Raw genomic sequence first — 24,334 nt, forward strand, 5'->3', positions numbered from 1 at the left:
GTCCCAAAGAAGAAACAGAAACAGATAATAAGATATATTAAGATAAAAATATATCTAATTCCATCTACCACAAATTTGATTGGCACCTTCGTACCTACATGGTCCTTCTTCACTTATAAACCAATTGCATTGTTTGCAGCCTCCACCTTCTTTTGGCACACACATATCAAAGTTGTTAAATGCATCTTTCCATTGAAAGAAACAAGAGAATGGTGACTTTCCATGTGTGCTATCACCAGAATAATTCAACTCATAGAAACTACCTGGGTCAATAAGGTGAAGCTCAGGACCAAGATTGTTGCAGTACATTTGGACATGGGACCTCAAGTGGATAAGAGATTGGTTTGAATGGGAGAAGCCCCAAGTAGATGAATTCATGTTTGTGCTGGAAGGTCAAACACTGAAATTAGGCAAATTTGGAGATACCCGCAAACTTTTAAGTATTTTTTAAAAATTGCATATGAAATCCTCTCTACTCTTACCCGAGGTACTTTTAATGATATGTATAGAGTTATGTGGGGTCTATCGATACCACCCTCGACACATTGTTTTGCTTGGAGAGCATTGCAAGACAGGATTTCTATAAAGCAAAACTTGATTAGAATGTTGGTTCATCTTGTGGATTCTATGTGTGCTTTAAGCGGGAGTAAGCAGGAAACGACTTCTCATCTTCTGATATCTTGTCTGATCGTGAATGCTGTTTGGAATTTATGCAACAAATGGATAGGGGTTAGTTTCGTAAACCATTTTGCTTTGAAGGAACCATTCGAACAATTTCACCATACTTGGTTTAGCCAATAACGTAATAAGTTGTGAAAAGTAGTGTGAATCTCAATCATCTAGTGCATTTGGAAACATAGGAATGGGATAGTTTAAAATTAAACACAGGAAGGTTAGATATTTGTTTTTATAAGGGTTGGAACACCCCTTTATATTCCATTTCTATTTAATTTATTGTTTGCCGATTAAAAAAATGTCATCTCCATTAAGTTTCTACAAGGAACATGATTTGCGATGATTTGAGAGATTATGAAATGTAATATATTTTTTTTAAAAGAGTTGAAATATTCTTTAAATATTTTAAATAATTTATTATTAATAAAAGAAAATATCAATCTTAATTTATTATTTATTAGTTTTATTTTTATTTTTATAAATCAATTTTTGTGACGCTTAATAAAAAAAGAATAAAATGTAAATTACGATATTTTTTTTATAAATTATTTTTTATTTTTCCTCCTTATTTTTGTTGTATTTTAATATACGAAAAATAAATGTAAGAAAAGAAGAAAATTATTAATGAATTGTTTAAATGTAAGACAAATATATAATAATACTCTAATTTGATAGAAAATAATTCGTGAGGTTGAAGATGATAATTCAAATAAAATAAAACTTAAGTGTTGGTAGACTAATAAGTTAATAAGTGTGAAGGATCAATTAAACACATAGTTTGTTCCTTAAATTTATTTTCTATAATATATATTGAGATATTAAGTAGTACATATTATTTTTCAAATAAATTAATTTAAATTTTAATATGAAATAAAATAATTTATTTCAATATATTATTAAAATAAAATATTAATATTTATTTATTATTTTAATTTTAATTATTTATTTAAAAAATGTAATTATTAATAAAAATAAATTATATTATAAAAGATTAATCTATTAAAGATAAAAAATTTTGTAAACTTTCTTTGTAGTTTTGAACTGAAAGTTTAAGTCTTGATTCTTTTTCGATTGACGATTTTATTCTTTTTTAAATTTCAAGCTTTCATCTCATTTTTTATGAAAGGGTATTTATACATGTTTTTATCCACAAAAACAAACATAGTAATAAAGATTTGATTTCGAATTTGATTTTTCGTTATGTATCCTATTTAGGTTTGATCCTTCTTTGAGTATGGTGTTTGTGTTATGATGTTGTGGAGTTTAGGATTATTGAATTTTATTTGAAGTTAAACAAATACATATTTTTTCACGAAACCCATATAAGAAAATGCAGAGATAATAATACTAACCAATAACTCATCTCACAAATCGTTTAAGCAACTATAAGAATAGTTTTATGCATAATATGGGATTGAAATTCCAGTCAAAGTATGAGAAGGATGATTTTGGACTATAATTCTTAACCAGACCCATACATTCCTCTTAGCATCAGTTGAATAAGACTTGGTTCCTTTGCTTACAAAGTGCCCAAACCTGACCCACCTAAACCCTTTTCTAGAGTTTGAGTGTGCTCAAAATCATCATCTTTATCCCTGACTTAATATGCCTTAAACTGACTAGTTTCTTTCTTTTCATAATCACCATCATCATTCTTCTTTAAATCATATAGTGTAGAGTTTAGGGTTTATGGTTTCCATCATCACCAAACAAAACAGTGCATTCATACTTTTGCAATTCTCCATAGTTAATTCATATTTCACCTTTAGTTTCTTCTCTCTTTTCTTCCACAACCTTTCCATACTGTTCCTGCATGCTATTTCTTCTTATTTTTCAATTCTCACACCTTTCACACCTTCAAGGGTGCATTAATAAATCTTTATAATGATTTTTTTTTCTAAAATTTTTTTTTTCTCCTATTCTTGTGTACAATGAAAAAAATATGAATAAAAAGAATGTCATGATTTAAAACCCTTAAGATTATTTGGAACAAATATAATAAGACTTTTTCGTGCTCCATTGAAGGCTACTTTTTTACCTTCATATTTCTAGAGATCTAGAAATGTAGATTTGGTGCAAGTAGTCACTGTCTAAGAACCAACTTTGTTTCTTATCCTTTTCCATATAGCATATCTATAATGGGAATTACGAGTTTCTCTTTCTTACTAGTTTCTGGATTTGTTTTCTATGTTTGAATCTGACAATTGTATGCCAAGAGTTTCCACAATTTTTACAAGTAACTCCAAAGGATTTATAAAATGGTTTTTCTTTTCTTTTGTTCCAACAGATCATATCGGAAACCAGACTTTTCAGATGCATGTCTTGAAGTTGCAAAAAGAATATTTAGAAATTTTGGGCTCTCAAACAAATTTATGAAAATCATGCTTATAACATGTCTCTCTTTCTTGCAGAAGTTTTATTTTTTAGCATCTAACTTTTGTATGTTAACTCCTTGTAACTTGATATCTAGTCAACTTATTGTTTTCTAAACTTAAGACTTTAAACCTGTTACTTAAGAAGATCTTACGTTGAGGAATCCAATCCGTCATGAATTTTTGAAAGTTGTGTGTGTCTATGTAGATTTTGTTGCATATTTTTACAACACATTATGGTTCAAGTTAACTTCAAAAGTTATCTCCATAAAAGTTTTTTTTCTTAATATGTTGTATTTTTTAATCAGGTTATTCGAGTTTTTATCGCTTAAAATTACTTTTATTAAAGTATTTTGATTATAGTAAATATTTTTAACATATTGATTTATCATATCAATAGGTTGAAAGTACTTGAAGTTTCAAAAATATTTGAAAATATTTTATTTTCCTATTTTGTCTTTTCTATTTAGTGAAATCAACAAGTTATTTCCATAAACGTACCAATTTAAAAACTGTTGATTTCTTCTAGTAAAGGAAAATAATTAGTTATTTCGAAAAATCAATTAAATGTTTTAACAAGTTTTTTTATATTATAACCAAACAAATTTAAATTGATACAATTTTTTTCATCAAACCGTTTTTACAATCATTAAAACCTTATACTAAGGAAATAATTTGAACATTTTAAATGACAAACTTTTGTAAGAGAGAAAAATAGAAAGTTTTGAAATCATTCTTGAAAATTATTTTTGCTTTGTGTGGTTGAAGAATATTTTATGGGTTTGATTTTTTTATTTTTTTTTTGTGCTTCATCTGTAAAATCCCAGGTGTTCTCAAACCTTATTTCTTTCTTTGTATTCTGGTGTAGTAGATTTAGATAGAGTTTCTGAATTTTTGCAGAGTGGTTAAGAGTGTGTGTTCTTGTAGGGTTCAAGATCTATACTCTTGATTGTATCTTTTATAAACTTTGTGCTTGGTTTAGTGAATTCTTAGTGATTTTACTAAGGACTGAATGTAGCTTTTTGTGTAAGACTGAACGAGTATAAATCATCTGTGCAAATTTCTCTCTCTTTCTCTCATAATTACTTTATCAATTGTTTTCAAGTTTTCTGCCTATATGTTAATCGGTTAAATAAACATAAAAACTGACTCCATCAATATATTGATTTAATTAAGTTTTCAATTTGACTCCATCTTATACGAAAATCTTCTGAAAACAATTCATCCCCTTTTATTTTAGGCCAACAATTCTAACAAAACCTTTGTTTTAGCTCAAGATATTTTTCAGAGATAGAGTTACATCTTGTGAGGAGATCCTCAAAAGATATTCCATTATCTTCATCTTCATTGGATGATAAGTGTGGTGAGTTTGATACTTTATAAAAAATGGAGTTGGATTTATATATTACCTCTTCTGTATCTACAATAAGACAATGATTGTCATGTTCATTTGCGCTTGAGTTTGACCCTGAGTCTGAGTCTTCCCAGGTTGTCATTAGACTTTTCTTGGTTGAGCCATGCTTTCTTCTTAGCTTGGAACACTCATTTCTTACTGGCTCAGACTTATTGTGCTCGAAACGGACGATGTCTTGTGGGGCTTCTTCATCTTTATGCCTAAAAGAGCTTTCTCTTATTCTAAGAGGAAACCTTGTGTTTCCTTACCCTCTTCGTTTGAGTAGTTACTTAAACTTTTAAGATATTATGGAGATTTCTCCATCTATTGAATAGTTTAACTCCACCCTAGATATGTTTTCATTATTCTCTTGACTCTTAACGACCTTGACTTCCTTTCTTTTGTTGGCCATCTATCTTGAGGAAGTTTTTTCCTGTAGCCCTTTTCTCTCCGAGTGTTATACCTTTCTTTTACCTTCCTTATTCCCTTAATAATTAGCAACTAGAGAATCTTATATCTCTTTTGCAATTTTCACTCTACACACTTTCTTATACTCGGTTCTTAGAAAGTGCACAAATAAGAGTATATTTTTCCTTGTTGTTTAAATGCATCTAGTTGTATTCTTCCAAGTCCCAATCCTCCTCTTAAGGATGAAATCTTTATATCATCCTCGTTGATGATTTGTCATAGTTGATAGTGTGTGGACTGTATGTACATTTTCATTTGAGTTTTCACTATAAAATATCTTCTCCCATAAAATGAGAAGGTTTAGAGAGAGAAACTCCTTCTACAATCAATTATGGTTTCTTGCATACCATGCTTATTGTTTGATCTTCTTCTCTAAAAATATCAAGAATTCACTCCCTCAACCATACTCTCATACCAACTAAACAAAAATCAGAAAAATATAAAAAGTGAGAGATAAACTGTGTTTTTAAAATTTTTATTATTTTTTATAAATATCGTATATGTTATTAGACAATAATTTTTATTAAAATAAATAATATGATGAAATATTTTCATAAAAAAAGTTTTATGTCCCTCTCTTTCTAAATTAGTTATAAAAAATAACATATATTTTATATTAGTTTATTAATAGTAACTATACTGGTATGGTCGACCAAAACTCTGACATGCCTCGGTCTCCTTGACTGAGCTGACAGAAACACACACTGGCGTGGCTCGGCCTCCCTGACCGAGCTGGCCGAGACACCACGCACGGCCAGGCTGACCGACACAAATAACCATTAACGCTCAAACCAAGGTCAGTAAAACTAAACTACCATTAAGAATTAGGTAATGCAATCATAAGTGCGATCCATTCCACTAATCAGGCCCAATGAGGTAAACCCATTAAAATAGTATAAATAGCACACATTCCAAGGAGCAAGGTACGCCATTTATTATTGTGCACCTATCCAAGTGCCGATCACCCACTTTACTGACTTGAGCGTCAGAGTGCCTTTTGCAGGTACCTCCCCCATTTGGCATTCACTCGAGACCGAGAGCCAAAGGAGCAACACGAAGGCGAGAAGGATCCCAGTGAAGCCCTAGCAACCTGCCCAACCGAAGGAGGAAGACGAAGACTTCAATAGTTCTCTAGGTCCCATCTCCCTAGTAGGAACAATTGGCGCCCACTATGGGGCCGAGAGAAACTAGTTGAAGAGAGAAAGTAGATGGTCACAACCAGAAGCATGGAAAGGATGACTAATGCCGACAGGCAACGCTACTATTGTCTCTCTAGAGATAGATGACCAAGATGAAGAGGAGGAAAGATGAAGTTGTCCAGAAAAATGAGCAAGAGATGCAAGCTCTCCAAAGGGAGAATGACGAGATGAAGAAGAAGTCGGTGGAGGGAGGACCGTCCACTGGACCGACCAATGTGGCTGATAGGTCCTTCGCCTCTCCTCCCCACCCGAGACCAGTGGAGGAGACGAGAGACAAGATTCTCACCCACGAGATGGAGGGACAATCCTTTCTCAACAGGTCGGCCAAGACGACCATCACCACGGACTCGGCCCGCCGACACCCGTTCACCAACACTAACATTGAAGTCCCCCTACCAGACAAGTGGAAGGGTTTCAACCGAGACTGATATGATGGGTCTACCGACCCAGACGAGCATATTGATGCATACACCACCCATATGAGTCTCTACACCTCGGACGATGCAATTTTGTGTCGAGTGCTACCCACATCCCTGATGGGAGCAACCCTCAGCTGGTTCACCAAGCTCTCACCTAACTCCATTGATAACTTTGCCACGCTCGTGACAAAGTTCGAGACTCAGTTTGCCACTAACCTCCATCGCCCTGGTAGGCATCCGTAAGAAGAAGGGAGAGTCGTTGAGAATCTTTGTTGATAGGTTCAACAAAGTGGCAATGAGCATCCGGAACCTCAGTCCGGATGTTGCCATGCATCACATGCTGACAGCCCTACGTCCAGAGCCTTTTGCTGATAACTTGTGCATGCAGCCGGCCGACAGTCTGGACGAGCTGAGGAAGAGAGCTGCTAAGTATATGCAGCTGGAAGAACTCAGGGAGTTCCGTAACCAAGCCCGAGTCGAGGCTACTGGAGAAAAGAACAAGGAAGAGAAGGACCGCCAAGGCTGGTTAGGCCAGTAGGAAGACAGGCGCAGAGATAATAGAGATCGACCATTACGATTCTTGAGGTATACACCCCTGGCGGTTGAGAGGGGAAGAATTCTGGACGAGGCACTCAACACCGAGCTGATCCCTCCTCCCAGAAAGGTAGCCAACCCAAACAATACCGACCAAAGGAAGTAGTGTCGGTATCACCAAAACACCGGGCACTCCACTGAGGAATGTCAGGCTCTGAAGGACAAGATTGAGGAACTCATCCAAGCTAGACACCTGTGCTGATTCATCAGGAATGACCGAGACACAAGACGCTCACCTCGCAAAGAGGAACCCTCCAAGAGAATGAGATCACCTCCACGAGGCCGAGACGACCGAGACCGTAGGGACGACTGCCGGCCTCGGAGAGACGATCCTCCCAGGGAGGCCGAGAGAGGAGGTAACCGAGAGGTTATCAACACTATAGCCGGCGGATGGAGCACCAACAACACCTGAAAGAAACACCTGTGGGCGGTGCACCAGGTGAATGCGGTGACATTTCGACACCTTCGCAGATGAAGACTTCAAGGGCGTGGATTACCGCCAGGACGACCCCATGGTCATATCGGTCGATATAGATCGATTCACTATCAAGAAGACCCTTGTTGACCAAGGAGTTCAGTACACATCCTCTACTGGAAGACGTTTAAGGCCATGAGAATACCCGAGGTCGAGATGGTACCTTACGACGACCATGCAGTCGAGTTCTTAGGTGAGAAGGTGGGTACAAAGGGCTACATTGAGCTCTACACCACCTTCGGCTAGGAGAAGAACAACAAGACTATAAGGATCCGATATCTGGTCATCGATGCCAATACCTCCTACAACATCCTCTCTGGTCGACCGTCCATCAACTGGTTGATGGTCATCGTATCGACTTCTCACCTGGCAATGAAGTTTCCTGTTAATCGAGACAACCGTCGTGTTGGTAGATCTAGACCCTCGGGCGACCGAGGACAGATTAGAAGCGTGGGAAGAGCTGAGGCAAGTACCGCTCCTGGATGAAGAACACAACACAGTTGTGGGGACGACCATGGCAACGGCCGAGGCCGAGATCATGAACGCCGCGCTAAAGAAGAATGTGAACCTGTTCGCGTGAACACCGACCGACATGCCAGAAGTGAGCTCAGACATCATCACCCATAGACTGCCAATATTTAAAGAAGCCTGACCGATCTCCAAGAAGAAGAGAGACCTAGGCGATGAAAAACACCTAGCAGCGAAAGTAAAGGCCGAAAAGCTTTTATCGGTCGGGTTCATACAGGAGGCCCGGTACACGACTTGGCTAGCCAACGTCGTCATGGTCACCAAGCTGAACGACAACTGGAGGATGTGCGTCGACTAGAGAAACCACAACAGCGCGTGTCTGAAAGACTCCTACCCCCTACCCAACATCGACCGCCTGGTGGACGGGGCGGTCGACCATAAAATCTTGAGCTTCCTGGATGCTTATTCTGGCTATAACCAGATAAGTATGCACCCCAAAGACAAGGAGAAAACGACCTTCATGAGGCCGACGCCAACTACTACTATGAGGTCATGTCGTTCGACCTCAAAAAAGTGGGGGCGATCTACCAGCGCCTCTTGGATAAAATCTTTCGGGGGCTGATCGATCGGTCGGTAGAGGTGTATGTGGACGACATAGTGGTGAAGTCTGACTCCTTTGAACAACATGTGAAGGACCTTGACGAGGTGTTCAAGGCCCTCAGAGGGTCCAATATGAAGCTCAACCCTGAGAAGTGAACATTCGGGGTTGATGGAGGGAAGTTTATGGGTTCATGCTCACCCACTGGGGGATAAAGGCCAACTTCGACAAATGTCAAGCCATAGTCGGCATAAGAAGCCCGTAAAACATCAAGGAGATACAACAACTCCTAGGGCGTCTGACCGCCCTCCCAACTGGCCGAGAGGACGAGACCGATGGTCCAGATACTTCGAAAGGCTTCCAAGTTCAGCTGGGACGACAAATGCGAGGAAATCTTCAAGCAGTTGAAGGATTTCCTAACATCTCCATCAGCCATACAGAAGCCGAGACCCGCCCAACCCATCCTGGTCTACCTAGCGGTCTCAGATGAAGCAGTCAGCGGTGCATTAGTGCAGGAGGTCGAGGGTGAGGAACGACCAATATACTTTGGCAGCAGACGCTCCACACGGTCGAGACGAGATACTAGATGATCGAGAAGGTGGCGCTCGCCCTGGTCCTCATGGCGAGGCGAATGTGCCCTTATTTCCAAAACCATTCAATCACTGACCTACTATCCAATCTTTAAAATTTTGTCTAAATCGGACCTTGTAGGGAGGATGATAGGATGGTTGGTTGAGTTGTCCGAGTTCGACATTCGCTATCAGCCACAGGGGGCTATCAAGTCCCAATGCCTAGTCGACTTCTCGATCGAGCTGACACCACTACCCACCCTGTCGATCGGGTGGACACTTTATGTAGATGGCTCATCCAACAAAACAGCTTGTGGAGCAGAAGTCGTCCTAGAAGGGTCAGACGACCTCCTCCTGGAGCAAGCACTCCATTTCAGATTTAGGGCGATCAACAATCAGGTCGAGTACGAGGTCTTGCTCGTCGGGCTAAACCTAGCCTACGACATGGGAGCACGTGAGGTCGTGTGCAAAAGCGACTCCCTGGTTATGGTCGGCCAAGTCAAGGGAGAGTTCGAGGTAAAAGAACCCCTACTACAACGATACTACCATGTTGCCCGAAACAACATAGCCCGGTTTAACAAAGCACCATTGGAGCACATACCGAGGGAGGAAAACAAAAGGGTCGACATCCTGTCTAAGCTGTCGGTCACCAAGAAGAAGAGCCATCAGAGACCAGTCATACAGATATGGCTAAGGCACCCCAGTGTGTATGAGACTAAATGTCTTGCAATAGCCGAGGCCGAAACTGATAATTGGATGACACTCATCATCCAGTACCTAGAGGATGGCACATGCAAGCCAGAGCAAGAAAAAACCATGAAGCAACAATGTGTCTGGTACACCATGATCAACGATGATTTATACCGAAAAGGATACTCGGCCCCTTGCTGAAGTGTATCACCAACAAGCAAGCCGAGTACATCCTAACCGAGATCCATGAAGGTGTCTGCGGAAACCATTCGGGGGCACGGACGATGGCTTTCAAGGTCCTGAGGGCTGGCTACTACTGGCCGACCGTCCAAGGTGATTGTGCCGAGTACGTGAAGAAATGTGCCAAGTGTCAGGAGTTCGACCCTCTCCACCACACAAGGCGGGAAGAGTTACACAGTCTTATCTCCCCATGGTCGTTCGCCATTTGGGGGATGGACATTATCGATCCCTTTGCACAAGGAAAATGGCAGACCAAGTTCCTTCTAGTAGGATTCGACTACTTTACCAAATGGGTCGAGGCCGAGCCACTTGCATCCATCTCGACAAAAAATGTTCAAAATTTTGTCTGGAAAAGCATCGTGTGTCGATATGGCGTTCCAAATACAATCATAACCGATAATGGCCGACAATTCATTGACCGAGGACTTCAGTCCTTCTACGACGACCTCGATATCAAGTCAATCATGGCCTTGGTCGAGAAACTACAAACCAATGGGCAGGTCGAGGCCGCAAACAAGGTCATACTAAACGACCTGAAGAAACGCATGGGCAAGGTCAAAGGCCGATGGACCTAAGAGCTTATAGAAGTACTCTGGGCGTACAGGTGACCCTCCAGACAACCACCCAGGAAACGCCATACAGCCTGACATACGGGACCGAGGTGATGATCCCGGTCGAAGTGTGCGAGCCCACCATACGAAGGCAAATGTTCGATCTCACCCTAAACGAGGAGAGCCTAGCGGTCAACCTCGATTTGGTAAGCGAACTTCGAGAAAAGAGCAAGATTCGGGAGGCCGCATGCAAGCTTCGGGCGTCAAGATGGTACAACACAAAGGTCCGACCGAGGAGCTTTCAGAAAGGAGACTTCGTGTGGAGGATGCGCAGCGATGCGAGAAAAAACAAAGGGAAGTTCTCGTTCAACTGGAGGGACCTTTCCGAGTTTGAGGAGTCGCAAAGGGGGGAGCTTATCACCTAGAATGACTTTCAGGCAAAATTGTACCAAGGACGTGGAATGCCACGCACCTTAAATTTTATTACAGCTGAATAAATAAAGTCATGCACTCTTTCCTCACCCCACCGAGGAGGTTTTGATGAGGCGTTTTTCTCAAAGTACTAGCATTGTTCTCCTGCAAATCCTCGGCTCGGTCTGGATGAAGCCTTAACCGGCTTACCCTGCCGAGACCGACCAACTAGGTTTGGTCTGGATGAAGCTTTAACCGACATACCCTGCCGAGACCGATCAACTAGATTTGGTCTGGATGAAGCCTTAACCGGCATACCCTGCCAACACCTCTCACTCGGATCGGTCTGGATGTAGCCATAACCGACATACCCTGCCGAGACCGATCAACACACCCAAGTTACCCTTGTAACTGGACACAAGATTAAAATCAATCTATGAATACACAATTAATGGCCGACAGTGGCCAACCGGTGAAGCATTCACGCCGATGGTCGTCCATTCAACTTGTTCGATTAAGCAATCACAATTAATGGCTGCCCGCCCATTCAATTTATTCGATTAAGCAATCACAGTTAATGGTCGACCGCCCATTCAAGTTGTCCGATTAAGCAATCACAATTAATGGTTGACAACCAGTCGTACTTGTTCGATTAAGCAATCACAGTAATGCCTGACAACCAATTATACTCGTTCAAGTAAGCAATCACATAAATGGCCGACAGCCAACTCAACTTGTTCGATTACGTCCTCACATTAATGGTCGACCGCCCAAACAAATAAAGACCGATATTTTTAACTTATCGAAATTTTTCTTCAAATTCAAGTAGAGTGAAAGAAAAGAGAAGGGGGAGGCCACACCCCGACCTTGGAGGAGATAGAAAGCTACAAAACAAGAAAAAAGTCACAACCGACCGAAGGCAAATCTATTCCTGATTGTTTTCACGACCTTCGCCCTCTTCGCCTTCGGTTGGCCTAGCCTCCTGTGCCGCCAAAGCACTCGCCTTGGCACTGGACATCAGTTGACCCTGGTACACCTTGTAGTCGAGGTCAAAGGCATGAGAGGTCGGCGACTCCCCATAAAGCACATGGGCTTGGCGTACGACACGAAGGAAGCTCTGCTTCAGCAACTCCTCGGTCTCCTCAAAGTTGCGGTCAAACTCGGGTTCGACCTCGTCCTTTGCGGCCTGTAGGGTGGCCAACTCAGTGGCCGAGGACGAGAGTTTTTCATCTCTCTCCTCGACCATCCTCTTCAGCTTGGCGTTTTCAGTCGCCACCCTGTCCATCTCGGCCCTTGCCTCTCCCAGACGGCGACCAACATCAATGGCCTCTTGCTGAGCCAACTCCTTATCGACCATCTCCCGATAAATTTTCTCCGAGAGCTTGGAGTTAGCAGCCAAAGACTGCTTCAGACGGTCGGTGCCCTCGACAACTTCATGCTCCAGCTGAGATATCTCCTCGTCCTGGCGCTTCCTCTCTCGGATCCCTAGTTGGATCATCACGACCGAGCAACACAGCATCTCCAGGCAGCCCCTCAGCAAGTCCAATGAAGGGACACCTCAGATCACCTCCCGAGTGTCTTCTGGAAGGGCCACGTGCACCCTTCGTGTGAACTACAAGTCTCCCCCCAGAAAGGCAAGGGGTGATATCGAGACCTCTACATGGTCGATCTCGGGAGGAGGAGCCACCTGTTCCACACGCTTGGGCGAGGGCGAGTCCACCTCGACTGCCTCCCGACGAGGTGGTGGTGTCGGCAGAGACCCAAGAGAACGAGTGGTGGTGGCAATGTTACCACCCATCCCTCGACTTCTTTTTGGACTTGTGGGAAGGGCCGACCGAGCCCTTGTTAGCTCGGGCATCCGAGCCCTTTACAGTAGGTAGGACGTCGATGCTCCAACGCCCCTTTCTCTCAGCCGCCCGTTGCCGATATTTGTCTAGGACGCTGGCACCGATAACAGAAGTAAAATACTCATACCCTTAACGGCTGCCCATCGCGCCGACTTGACATAAGCACCGATCAGCCCCCTGGTTGGAAGCTTCCTCGGGAGTGTGTCAAAGAGCAAGAGAATCTCTAGCTCGTCAGCACCTCCCGTTGGCCTTGGCCACACTTTAAAGTCACAAGGTTGGCTGGTCCAGTAAAGAGGGAACCAAGACCGACCAGCCTCGTCAAAATAATACGATGTCGCCTCGGGCTGAATGACGACTTTCACAAACCTCTCCTTAAATCTCTTGAAAGAGACGGCGAATGAATTAAAAAGAACACTCCCTAACCGAACGATCAAGGAGTGCTAAGACACAGGCTGGGCGGGGTGAGAAGTATAATAACAAAGAAAGGAAGAGGGAGAGGGGTGAAGACGCATGACATCACACAACAAGCGAAAGGGCTGGAGGGACGCCCAGATGTTTGGGTGGAAGCCTTGTTGAGTGTCCGAAGGATGCCCATTGTGAACCTATAAAAGGGGAGAGACACGTGTAGGTCGGCAAAAAGGCACGTGTACATGTAGAAGAAAGGGGAACCGGTACCGGGTCTCCCCAAGCAAACACTCTCGGTGGGCTCACAAGGCAAAACGCTAAAGTAGCCAAAACGCCCGCCCGACTTTAAAACCGGGTGCTTGGCCAAAAACTTGGTCACAGCAGCCTCAGTTTTAAAGTGGCACGAGATCCCCACTACCTTAGGGTCCACCCAACTGAGGTCCACCAAAGGAACGCCCATCGGGGGGGAGTCCGATCGGTCAATAGCATTGGCTGGGTCATCCTCCCTGACCACCTCTACTGGGGGTGACGCCTCGGCCACCTCGATCGACAAGGAGTCGGTGGTAGAAGAAGAAGAAGAGGAAGAAGAAGAAGAAGAAGAAGAAGAATGCCCAAGGGGAGAAGAGGGGAGACCGAGAGTAGGAGAAGGGCGATCAGAAGATGATGTAGGACGAGAAACAGTCGACATGACTAACCTGATATAAAGTAGGAGACTGGACAAAAGCAGAAGGGCGAACATCACTCGGTTATCAGAGCACTGGGCGAGATATTGCTCGGTTATCAGACAACTCACACAAAGAAAACACAGTGTCTCGACACTGTTTGGACCACTATTTATAGGGCCTAAGGACCTAAAAACACGAAACGTCAAAACGATCTCAACCGTTAGATCTTCCAGATCCAACGGTCCACAATGTCTCCCACCCAAAAAACCCTTCATTAATGCGGGTCATCACACTGCTTGAGGTCACATCACACCTCGGGAAGTCCAATAGTCACGCACCCTAAGATACTCCATTTATTACTATGCACCTACCCGAGTGCCGATCACCCACTTTATTGACTTGAGTGTCTGAATGCATTCTGCAGGTACCTTCCCTATTTGACATTCACCCGATACCGAGAATCGAAGAAGCAACATGAAGGCGAGAAGGATCCCACACCCTAGAAACCTAACAGGAACAATAACAAACTAACTCTAATTCTTGAATAACTAATAAAGATTATTAAAAAACTAATACTAAAAAGTAGACATAAATATTCATCAAACCACATTTCCGACTTAACCTAAATATTTATTCAGAAGAAACTTAACCCGATTTTTGTTCAGACCGTTCAATTATTCTTATCCGTAATTGTATTGTATACGTATCCTACGAGTTTCATGGACGGTGAGTATTTAAAGCACGATTAAGAAGCCCAATGTGTTTGGACCCGTGACACAATATCCTTGTTGATAGGTGCACACTGCATTTTCATCTTTGTTCGTCACAATTCTATTATATATAAAAATAATACAATATATATATATACAATAAGTAATAAAGCCTTTCTTTTGGAATTCCATTTTCTTTGTTGTCTTGTTTCTTCTCTGTATCTTTGGGATCGCTTGCATAGACCAACCCCAGAAGAAGAAGGAAATAAATAAAATATAAAATTCAACCCTTTTGTAAATCCCCACCTTTTGTCCTGTTCAAGATTTCGTTTTTCTTTCTTAGTTTCTGCAATTTATCTTTGTTCATCATAATTGGATTTGATATTTCTCTCTCAGTTTTATAATTGTGTTGTATTACGTTTGGATTTTAATTTTCCCTAGAAAAATCTTCAAATTTTTTGGTGATTGAATTTTGTTCAGGGTTTGGGGGTTAGGTTTAGGGTTTGTTTTTAATTGGTGTGGTGGTTGAATGTTGATCTGGGGTTAGTGCCGGCCATGTATGACTTTCCTTGGGATTTGATTGGGTTTTGGAAATTGATGCCTAGTTATCCCCAATCTATTATGGGATTCCTTTCTGTTTCTTTATTCCACTTTTGTTCTAATTTTTTGTTATTGGTTTGGTGTTTGGATGCGTGCAATTGGAATGTTCTGCAATTGCCCTGTTTTCTTATTGAAACAGAGCTTTGTGCTTTGAAATCATTACTAGTTTTCTTGATTATCTATATAAATTTGTGTGGTAGATGGCTTGTTTGGGCAAATAAGTGATTTTCTGTTGTTCATGAATCTTTGAGAACTTGCAAAACTTTGTGGCTTGATATTGCTATATGGGATTTTGTTATTTTTCCTTGATGCCTATTTTTATTGCCTTGGTTTCTACTTAATATTTGATATATGGGCAAAGAATCGAATTTTGATACTCTCCAGGTCCATTTGATTGATCATATGACTTAATAGTGTTGATTGCTTCCATGCTTTAGGACTTTTGAAGAGTATGTGGGATAGACATCCTGAGAGTGTAAAATTTGATTTGATTATCATAGGTACCTATAGTTGATACCTTGGTTGTATCGGATAGGAAGAATTCCTGCCTACCCGGCTAACCTCACTTTTTTGTGGCTATTATCAATGTATTAATCCTTCACCTGCATATTTACAACTCAACCTGATTAGGTCTTTGTACTTTCCTTAACTTTTCTGTCCCTCAGCATCATGATATATCCGGAGTGTTGCTTCTGTAACAATAATGCATTGAAGCTCTTTTGTTTCTTATTTATTTTCATGCATGCTCATTTGAGTTTTGCTCAAATAACTAGAAAAAAATTCATTCCCCCATTTTTAACATTTCATAATGTCACTTCCATTCATATCCTCTCCTAGGTTGATCTTAGATGCAAAACAAAAATAAACGGGATTTGCTGATGAGCCTGGATCACAGAATCCATGTTGACCTCTGATAATATGATCTAGCATACTAGGTATAATCATGTTAGTATAGCAAACTCTGCCGGTATCATCTCATTCAAAGTATAGTGTTGTATTGTATTGATGAATCAGTCTGATTGAAGTGTCTTTATTTCTCTGTTTATATGGTTCTGTTTGTCATTGACGATTCCTAGATTTTAAACTTAATTGATACTGAAATTTACTGGATTGAGATCTTGTGTTGCTGAACATAGTCTTTTTCTTCCTTTTTTGATGGTGTACCCGCAGATTTTGGGGCATGTTGGTGATTCTGTTGTACAGAAGTGTTCGTTAGTTATACATGTGTCCAAGATTATTGTATACATTGATTCATTTTTTGTATCGTACTTTGGAGCATTGCATGAGGGACTGCCCTCTGATTCTTTTGTGAAGTCATCTAAAGTTGTTATAATTACAAACTGAGCCAGAAGCTGGTAGGGAATATAGCTAGAGAGCTTATTGCCCTGGTAAGTTTATAAGCAAACAACACATCATATTGTTATTCCCATGTCCTTTATTTTTTTATTGACAATTTTTTTCTAGTCGTTTTTAAAGTTAAAACTCTTTCTTATACCTACTTTTCTTCTATGAGAAAAGCTGTACTTTACAATGGGTATACCTAATTTTCTTCTATGAAGAATCTGGATTTTGCAATTGACAAGGAAGTCTTGGTTAATTTGTTTTTCACTACATCGTAAAACTTTTGAAATTTTTTTGAAGTTATAATAAGGTGCCGTTACTTTGGAAGTTATAACTTGTAACATTTGGGTAAAGACACGAAGTGTTGTTACAACAGATAAGAGTAATTGTCAGTCTTTGTCAAATTAGTTTTAGTTTAGTCTGAAGTAATGACACCATTTTAGTATTGGTCTTTTAGTTTAAAGAATCTGACGACAAAGGTGCCATTAAACTTGAATGATGATTGATATCCTTGCGAAATGCTTGGTTTTGAATCCAAGATTATGTTATATTGGTGTCTTTTGAGATGTATGAAGAAGTAACTGCATGTTTTGTAAATGGGACTACCTAATCCTTTTAGTTACGGTTCATTTTGTGTTGTCAACAGTCTGTTCTTATCTATTTATTTTATTTTTAACTTTTCTTATATATTACAGGTTGTGTCAGTAAAGTTTGAACTTTTGAGGAGTGGAAAAAGTGTGATATACTTCTTTTGAATTGTAAATAATGCACTGCAGAGTTAACATATTGGAATGCCAGATGTAGATTATACCTTGTTTATTTAAATCTCAAAATCACACGTAGAATCAAAACATTATCCTCTAAGCTTCACTGTTGTGTGTAATAAAAGGAAAACGTTATACATTTATATTTTGTTCCTTTTTTTATGTTTAATTGGTAATGGCAAGTAGAACTAAAATTAGAGGAATACATAGAAATTGGAGGGAAGCCAGTGACTAGAAGTACACGCAATATTATACATAAAGCATTTCACAATAGGAAAAGTTAAGTGGTATGTGTGGAGTTTGTATTATATCTAGTTTTAGTTTGTTACATTTTTATTGTTCCTAGATTAATAGAATTGTTCTTCTACTGCTGATCATGTTTTTTATTTTTAATTTAATGTCAAAAATTTGTGTTTATGAAATCTAAGTATGTAAAATGAAAAAAAATGGTCTGGTTACTTGCATCCTTTTCTAATTAGTTCAATATGTTGAGTAGTTAACACCTTGCGAAGAAGATGGCTGGTGTTAAGAGAAGATTATGTAGTGATTCAGATATCCATGCTCTTCACAAAGAATTGGATGAAGTTTCATGTCCTATCTGCATGGACCATCCACATAATGCTGTTCTCCTACTTTGCAGCTCTCATGAGAAGGGCTGTAGATCTTACATTTGTGATACAAGTTATAGACATTCAAATTGCCTGGACAGATTTAAAAAAATGAGGGACAATTCTAAGGAGAACGAAAATTTACCCAGTTCTTTAGTTAACACAAACAATTCTGGTAATAGTTTTGATATTAACATTACTATGCAATCTGACATGCATGATGTTAATGAACTCCATGAAAATGAAATTAATACTCTATTGTCTGTTGGACTTGCACAAGGATCAAGACAGGGTGATGCCCAAGATCCAAGTAGGCATTTAGACCCACATGATGAAGGAATTTTAGAAACTGCTGATTCTGAGACCTTGCAGGACAGGGCTGTGCTTGAGGATTTAGGTGCAGATAATTCATCTGAGTCAAAATTGAAATTGAAATGCCCTTTATGCCGAGGTGCAGTACTGAGCTGGGAGGTGGATGAAGAGGCTAGAAATTATCTGAACGTGAAGAAGAGAAGTTGCTCAAGGGACTCATGCTCATTTGTTGGTGGTTATCTGGAATTGCGCTGGCATGCCAGGAGAGTTCATCCTACTTCTCGACCCTCTGACATTGATCCTACAAGAGAAAGAGCCTGGCGACATTTCGAGCGCCAGAGAGAATATGGCGATATTATGAGTGCTATTCAGTCTGCCATGCCTGGAGCTGTGCTGGTTGGGGACTATGTTCTTGAGAATGGAGACGGTATTGGTAGGTTATCAGATGAACGTGAAGGCAACATCAGCAATGCAAATGGACCTTGGTTAACCACTACTATACTGTTTCAAGTGATGGATAGTACCATTGAAATCGTTAGGGAACCAAGAGCTCATGCAAGTACATGGTCAAGGCACCGCCGTTCATCTGAACGCCGGCGCTATCTTTGGGGTGAGAATTTACTGGGTCTTAATGAAAATGACATTGAGGATGATCTTAGGATATTTAGTGATGCAGGTGAAGATCCATCTCCTGTCCCAAGGAGGCGAAGGCGTTTGACCCGGACAAGGTCCAATGAAGATCAACCACGATGATTCCCATCATTTACCTGGTAATATTCATAGTTCAGTTTTATGGCAAGAACTTGTATTACTTGAATTGTTTTGAATATGTCATGTCATCACTTAACGCACTTGGTTTCTTCATTAGAATTGTTTGAACTTGAACTTGTTCAAAGTTGTGTGGGATTTGCATTCAGACCTGTGTTCCAGCTTTGGACCAAGAGTATGCTGAAGCAACAAGATCAGAATAAATGATAGTCATTTCCTTGAACACTAGTTCCATTGAAACAAGGAAAATCTGTAGAAGGATGTTTTCAAAGACCCCTTTAATGTAAAGTGCATTTAACCTTGAAAACACTAAACATTTGGGTGATTTGGAAGTTTGTTGCACTGTTAATATTGTTATCACGTATAATAAAATGTACTGCAAACCTATGCTGTTCAATCCTTAAGTAAATTGTTTGTTTTGTGGTGGGGAATATTGTGTGATTCTTTTAAGGCGCACTGTTTTTGTTTGTTGGGACATGATGAAAAAATCCAGACAAGTGACCTCACCTGAAACATTGTCACACGTTTGACCAAATGCTTCAAAGTTCAAACTAGTTATTATTTTTGGGAGGTCATTGAAGTAAAAGCATGAAAGGGACAAAAGAAAGTGTGGATTTAGAAAAGTAACTGAACTGCTCTGTGATGCAAAGGGAGCTGTCAAAACAATTTCAATGTTTAAACGTTTGAATGCTCTAGATAATAATTATTCATAATGTAAGATTTAGATTTAATTCAATTCTACAATATCAGATTATTACTAAGGAAGGTTACATGTGTGTGTGTGTGTATATATATATATATATATATATATTAATAACTTTCATTAAATATGGTAAATTAAACAAATTTTTATATTTTGAAACCCACGTTCCTTAAAAATGTTCTTAAATAATGTTGTACTGTGTTTGATTGGAAGACATTGGAGGTTGTGTTGAAAAGGTTTCAAAATGGTGATGGAATCAAATTATTTATGTGTTGACTGTTCAGACCTGGCTCAACCTCCTATGTACGGCCACCCTCCTCTTCTCTCCTCCTTGAAACGCTGCTTTGCAACGTTACACAATAATAAAATAATAAATCAATGTGCTTCTGTATCTAAAATATCAATTGTAATATTTTTAATTAATATTTTTTTAAAGTAGTAAGAATTTATAAATATAAAATTGGCAACTGTATATGATTACATGATCAATTTATCATTAACACCGTATTTAGCTAATTTCTTATTGTCTCTCTATTCTACTTAAATTGCTCACTTTCTCTCCTCTCTTCCATTTACATGTTTTGTTTTTAATTCTGTAATTTAAAAATATCTTGTTTTGATATCTAAATTTGACATTATTAAGAACATATTTAAATGATTTAAATTATTGATAAAATTATTTCCACCTTATTAAAAAATATACTCAAATGATTTAAATGATTGATAAAAATGTTAAGTTAAACAAGTATATGATTTGTACAAGAAGTAAAATGATTTCTACTTCACTTAATGGCAAGATGAAAGTATAATTAATAATAAGTAGTCTTAAAGTTCATAGGTAAGATATGAAAAAAAAAACTATGAAGGTATGCACAAAAACCTACAACCATGCACTAGAAAAACAAGCAAAACATGTTTAATCAACTTGTAGTTTTAAATGAGGTACTATATGACTTAAAAATCCTTTAAAAACAACACTAGGTTGAATTCCAAATACTTCAAGTATTGTATAACAAACTAAAACACTGGTTCAAAAATCTAAAATAGACAGTTCACTAACCACAATTCAATAGTGAGCATAGAAAACTCAATTTTGATCTTGCATAGTCGATATACATAAATGACTCCCACATGATGCTCACTAATCCTAGCACATATAATTATGACAATAGACCCAGTTAATTGGGTTAACCTGAAGTAGTAAACAACAATTGTTATCAATAGAGATAATGAATCATGATGCTAAAAGGTAATCATAAAATTTCATGTAACTCCTCAACCCAAAACTCATCCCATTTATTAGACCACTTTTTTTTATGAGCTACAAGGCAATGATGGCGATTATCTATAGGACATCATCATGAATGCAATGATACCTCTAAATGAAAACCCAAATTATTGAAAGTTGTAGTCCACTTGAGTTTGTTGGTGAATTGGTTCACACCAGAGGATACATGAATCTCTTCATTTTTGTCATTAGTAAGGTAAATCAAACACTGAAGGTTCGTTATATATTGGTCGAGGTCGACAATTCTTACAATGTGCTAATTAGATAGTTAATTATAATTTAACTTGGGGTTGTCGCTTGTATCCCCATATGTCTATGAAGTTTCTGGCAGAAAACAAGATTATCATCATTGTCAAAAAGTGTTATGCTTGTAACATGAAAGTCTCACCACATACCGTAAACAATTAAAGGGTTAAGAGTATAGTAGCACCATACAATTCCAACTCCACTACCTTCCAAAATGAAATAATGGATTTAGTAACCAACGAACTATATGAGCACCAGTGTAGAAAAGGTGAAAAATGACAATTATTTTAACATTAACACGACGACTTTTGGACCATTGTGTTTTAACACGTAGTCTATTCTTTTTAGGCATAGACGTCGACTATTTAACCCCCGTGTTAATGACATATATTATAACCATAACCGTTGTTTTAGACCTTTCCTGCACTTGTACATACAATACATACAAGAGGTATAAAACGACGATTATGGTAATAACCGTCATTTTATACCTTCCCTAGACTCAACAAAGATGGGATCCTAAAAAGGAAATTATTAGCATAACCGTCGTTTTATAGTTCAGGTCGTCCAATTGCTTTAATCAGGATATCTTGATGACCTTGAGGTACAAAATTATCTTGGGAGCTTTGCTCAACCAAAAAATCCTGCAAGAGACCAGAGTTATATAAGTTTTTAATATAATTAATGCTTTAAAATAAATGCAAAAGAGGATAAAAATAACTTACAATTTTTCTGAGACTATCCGTGATTGCTTAGAACTATATCTACCTGACTTCTTAATTCGAGCCATCTTCCATTTTTTGTGGCGGGAATTGTGAAGGAGGTTCACTGACCCCTGTATCAATCTCAAAAGCAATCCCTATCTCAATTGCTCATTTTCCATCATCAATGATTGTTCAAGCTTACGATACCCCGAACGAGACATTAGGTGCGGGGTCACATTCTTTAATGTTATGTCTTGAGCTTTCTTCTGACGATCTTGTCATAAATGAAATAAACAAAGTGAAACAAATAATATTAAGTAATTAATGTTATGATCCATAGATAGAATAGTTAAGTAACTTCACTTACCAACCATGCTTCAGATTCACGGCTTTGAAAAAAAAGATGTCATGTCTCCTCATCAATATTGTTGTACTTTAAACAAGGATTTTGGCCTTTATAACGTCAAAAAACATAATTCGTCATCAGTTGACTTAAACTGACGGAATTTAATGGTGATATTAGATATAATCTTTGATCTCAACAGTTCCACATTAGGGATCTCAAAATGCGTCTGCAAAAAAATATCATGAAATTAAAATTGATCAATTAATATTAAAAAGCAATATAAGATAACAATAATAATGTATACATTACCTGAACATCCTCACAGAGCATGTTCCGGTCAACCTCAGACACATCATCCCATGAATTTATCAATATGGAGAGCCTCTCACGAGCAACGACTCCAAGATAGTTGTTAAAAGTGTCAACATTAGGACCAGAAGCCACTCTGGTGTTGACGTTAATGTTGAGAGGTGTCTTCTTACCACAAGCACGTCTCAATGAGAGATGCCTTAGTCTAGTAGGCCCACCGGTGGATCTTCCGAATGGGGGGGGGGGGGGGGGGGGGGGGGGTAGAAGAAATTGGAGTTTGATCGTCAATCATATATGTGTTAAAAAATTAGATAACAAACATTAGTTAAATTGCATCGATAGAAAATCATATAAAACAAATACATTAAATTCTAAATTCGTATTATAAAAAATATTTCTAAATCATATGTAAATTCCCTCGTGGTCTTTACGCGTTGCATGTACATCATCAACTACATCGTTATCTTTATTTATTATTATTGGTGTGAATGAACGGGGTCACCATTTTCAATATCATCAATAGCTTCTCCTTGTTTTTTCCCATGTAAAATGACATACCAATGTTCTAACATAGGATCTTTGACGTAGAAAACCTAAGATGCTTGTGGAACCATTATAAATGGCTCATTTCGATAACCTATCTTTCAAAAGTCCACTAATATGAATCCTGATTCATCAATTTTAACCTCACTCTTATTGTCAACCCATTTACACTTGAAAACTAGAATAAAAAACTTAGTATAGTCAACCTCTCATATCTCTTCTATAATACCATAGTATGTCATTGATCCAACTATAGGATTTGTATCTTTTGAAGTGGAAAACTGCATTGATTCGGTTTCAAAAGTAACACCTCAATTTTGAATTGTACTCTTTTCATCCATAAACTTTGTGTAAAATATACAATTGTTCACTTTGTAACATGTACAAGAAATGACATTAAACTTCAATCCAACAGCCAAGCAGGTCAAGGTCTCCGATATCGTTGAATCCTTTAACACCTCGTCTTTAAACCAAGGCATGAAATTTCTATTATGTTCCGTCAAGACCCATTTCTTTGGTTGTCTTGGGTTATTTGCCTTTAGAATGGCTTTATGAGGATCTATGTAAGGTATAACCTCATTTGTGTTATTCAATATATACAAATTTGTCTGCAAGACTTCTGATCGAGATTTGCTTACGACATGTACACCACGTAAACATTTACTTATAGAATGCCTGTGGTGCTATGAGTTGGATGGAACACCTATTGGATTTGCTTTTGACATGTACTCTAAACAAAATTCAATACTTTCTTAAGCTATGTACCTTTCAATCATTGAAGCTTCTCGACGATAATGATTTTTGACATACCCTTTCAAACATCTATGTCATTTCTTGACTGTCTTAGACAGAATATCACCATAGACAACATCATGTATTTTTGCTTCATGCACAATCCAGGAGGTAAGTTGTAAATAACTAGTAAAACAGGTCATGAACTGCGATTCATACTCATATTACCAAACGGATTCATTTCGTTTGTAGCTAAACCAAGTCAGATATTTCTTGACTCTTTACCAAACTCTGGAAACTGGTCATCAAATTTTTTCCATT

General features: G+C 38.8%; 2 protein-coding genes across 10 annotated transcripts; both read left to right on the forward strand.

The window, feature by feature from the left end:
* The first annotated feature begins 8,996 nt into the window (after window positions 1-8,996).
* On the forward strand, window positions 8,997-10,121 carry LOC137824664 (uncharacterized). The gene is made up of 2 exons (XM_068630334.2): window positions 8,997-9,186; window positions 9,373-10,121. The coding sequence occupies exons 1-2, from the start codon at window positions 8,997-8,999 to the stop codon at window positions 10,119-10,121; spliced, it is 939 nt and encodes a 312-aa protein (XP_068486435.2).
* Window positions 10,122-14,703: 4,582 nt separating this feature from the next.
* LOC137827212 (cellulose synthase, putative (DUF1644)) lies at window positions 14,704-19,573 on the forward strand. Of its 9 annotated transcripts, XM_068633468.2 has the most exons (6): window positions 14,858-15,043; window positions 16,520-16,737; window positions 17,951-18,237; window positions 18,343-18,984; window positions 19,051-19,144; window positions 19,243-19,573. In XM_068633468.2, exons 3-5 carry the CDS (start codon window positions 17,970-17,972, stop codon window positions 19,125-19,127), a joined length of 987 nt encoding a protein of 328 aa, XP_068489569.2. In that variant the 5' UTR covers window positions 14,858-15,043; window positions 16,520-16,737; window positions 17,951-17,969; the 3' UTR covers window positions 19,128-19,144; window positions 19,243-19,573. The 9 variants fall into 9 exon arrangements, with proteins under 9 accessions (XP_068489566.2, XP_068489568.2, XP_068489564.2 ...); XM_068633465.2 differs by lacking the exon at window positions 14,858-15,043 and adding an exon at window positions 14,704-14,834 and having other exon boundaries at window positions 17,951-18,984; XM_068633467.2 differs by lacking the exon at window positions 14,858-15,043 and adding an exon at window positions 14,704-14,834 and having other exon boundaries at window positions 18,343-19,144.
* Window positions 19,574-24,334: the final 4,761 nt, after the last annotated feature.

The sequence above is a fragment of the Phaseolus vulgaris genome, chromosome 8, assembly GCF_051622355.1.
Source record: "Phaseolus vulgaris cultivar YP4 chromosome 8, ASM5162235v1, whole genome shotgun sequence".
Taxonomy (NCBI): Eukaryota; Viridiplantae; Streptophyta; class Magnoliopsida; order Fabales; family Fabaceae; genus Phaseolus; species Phaseolus vulgaris.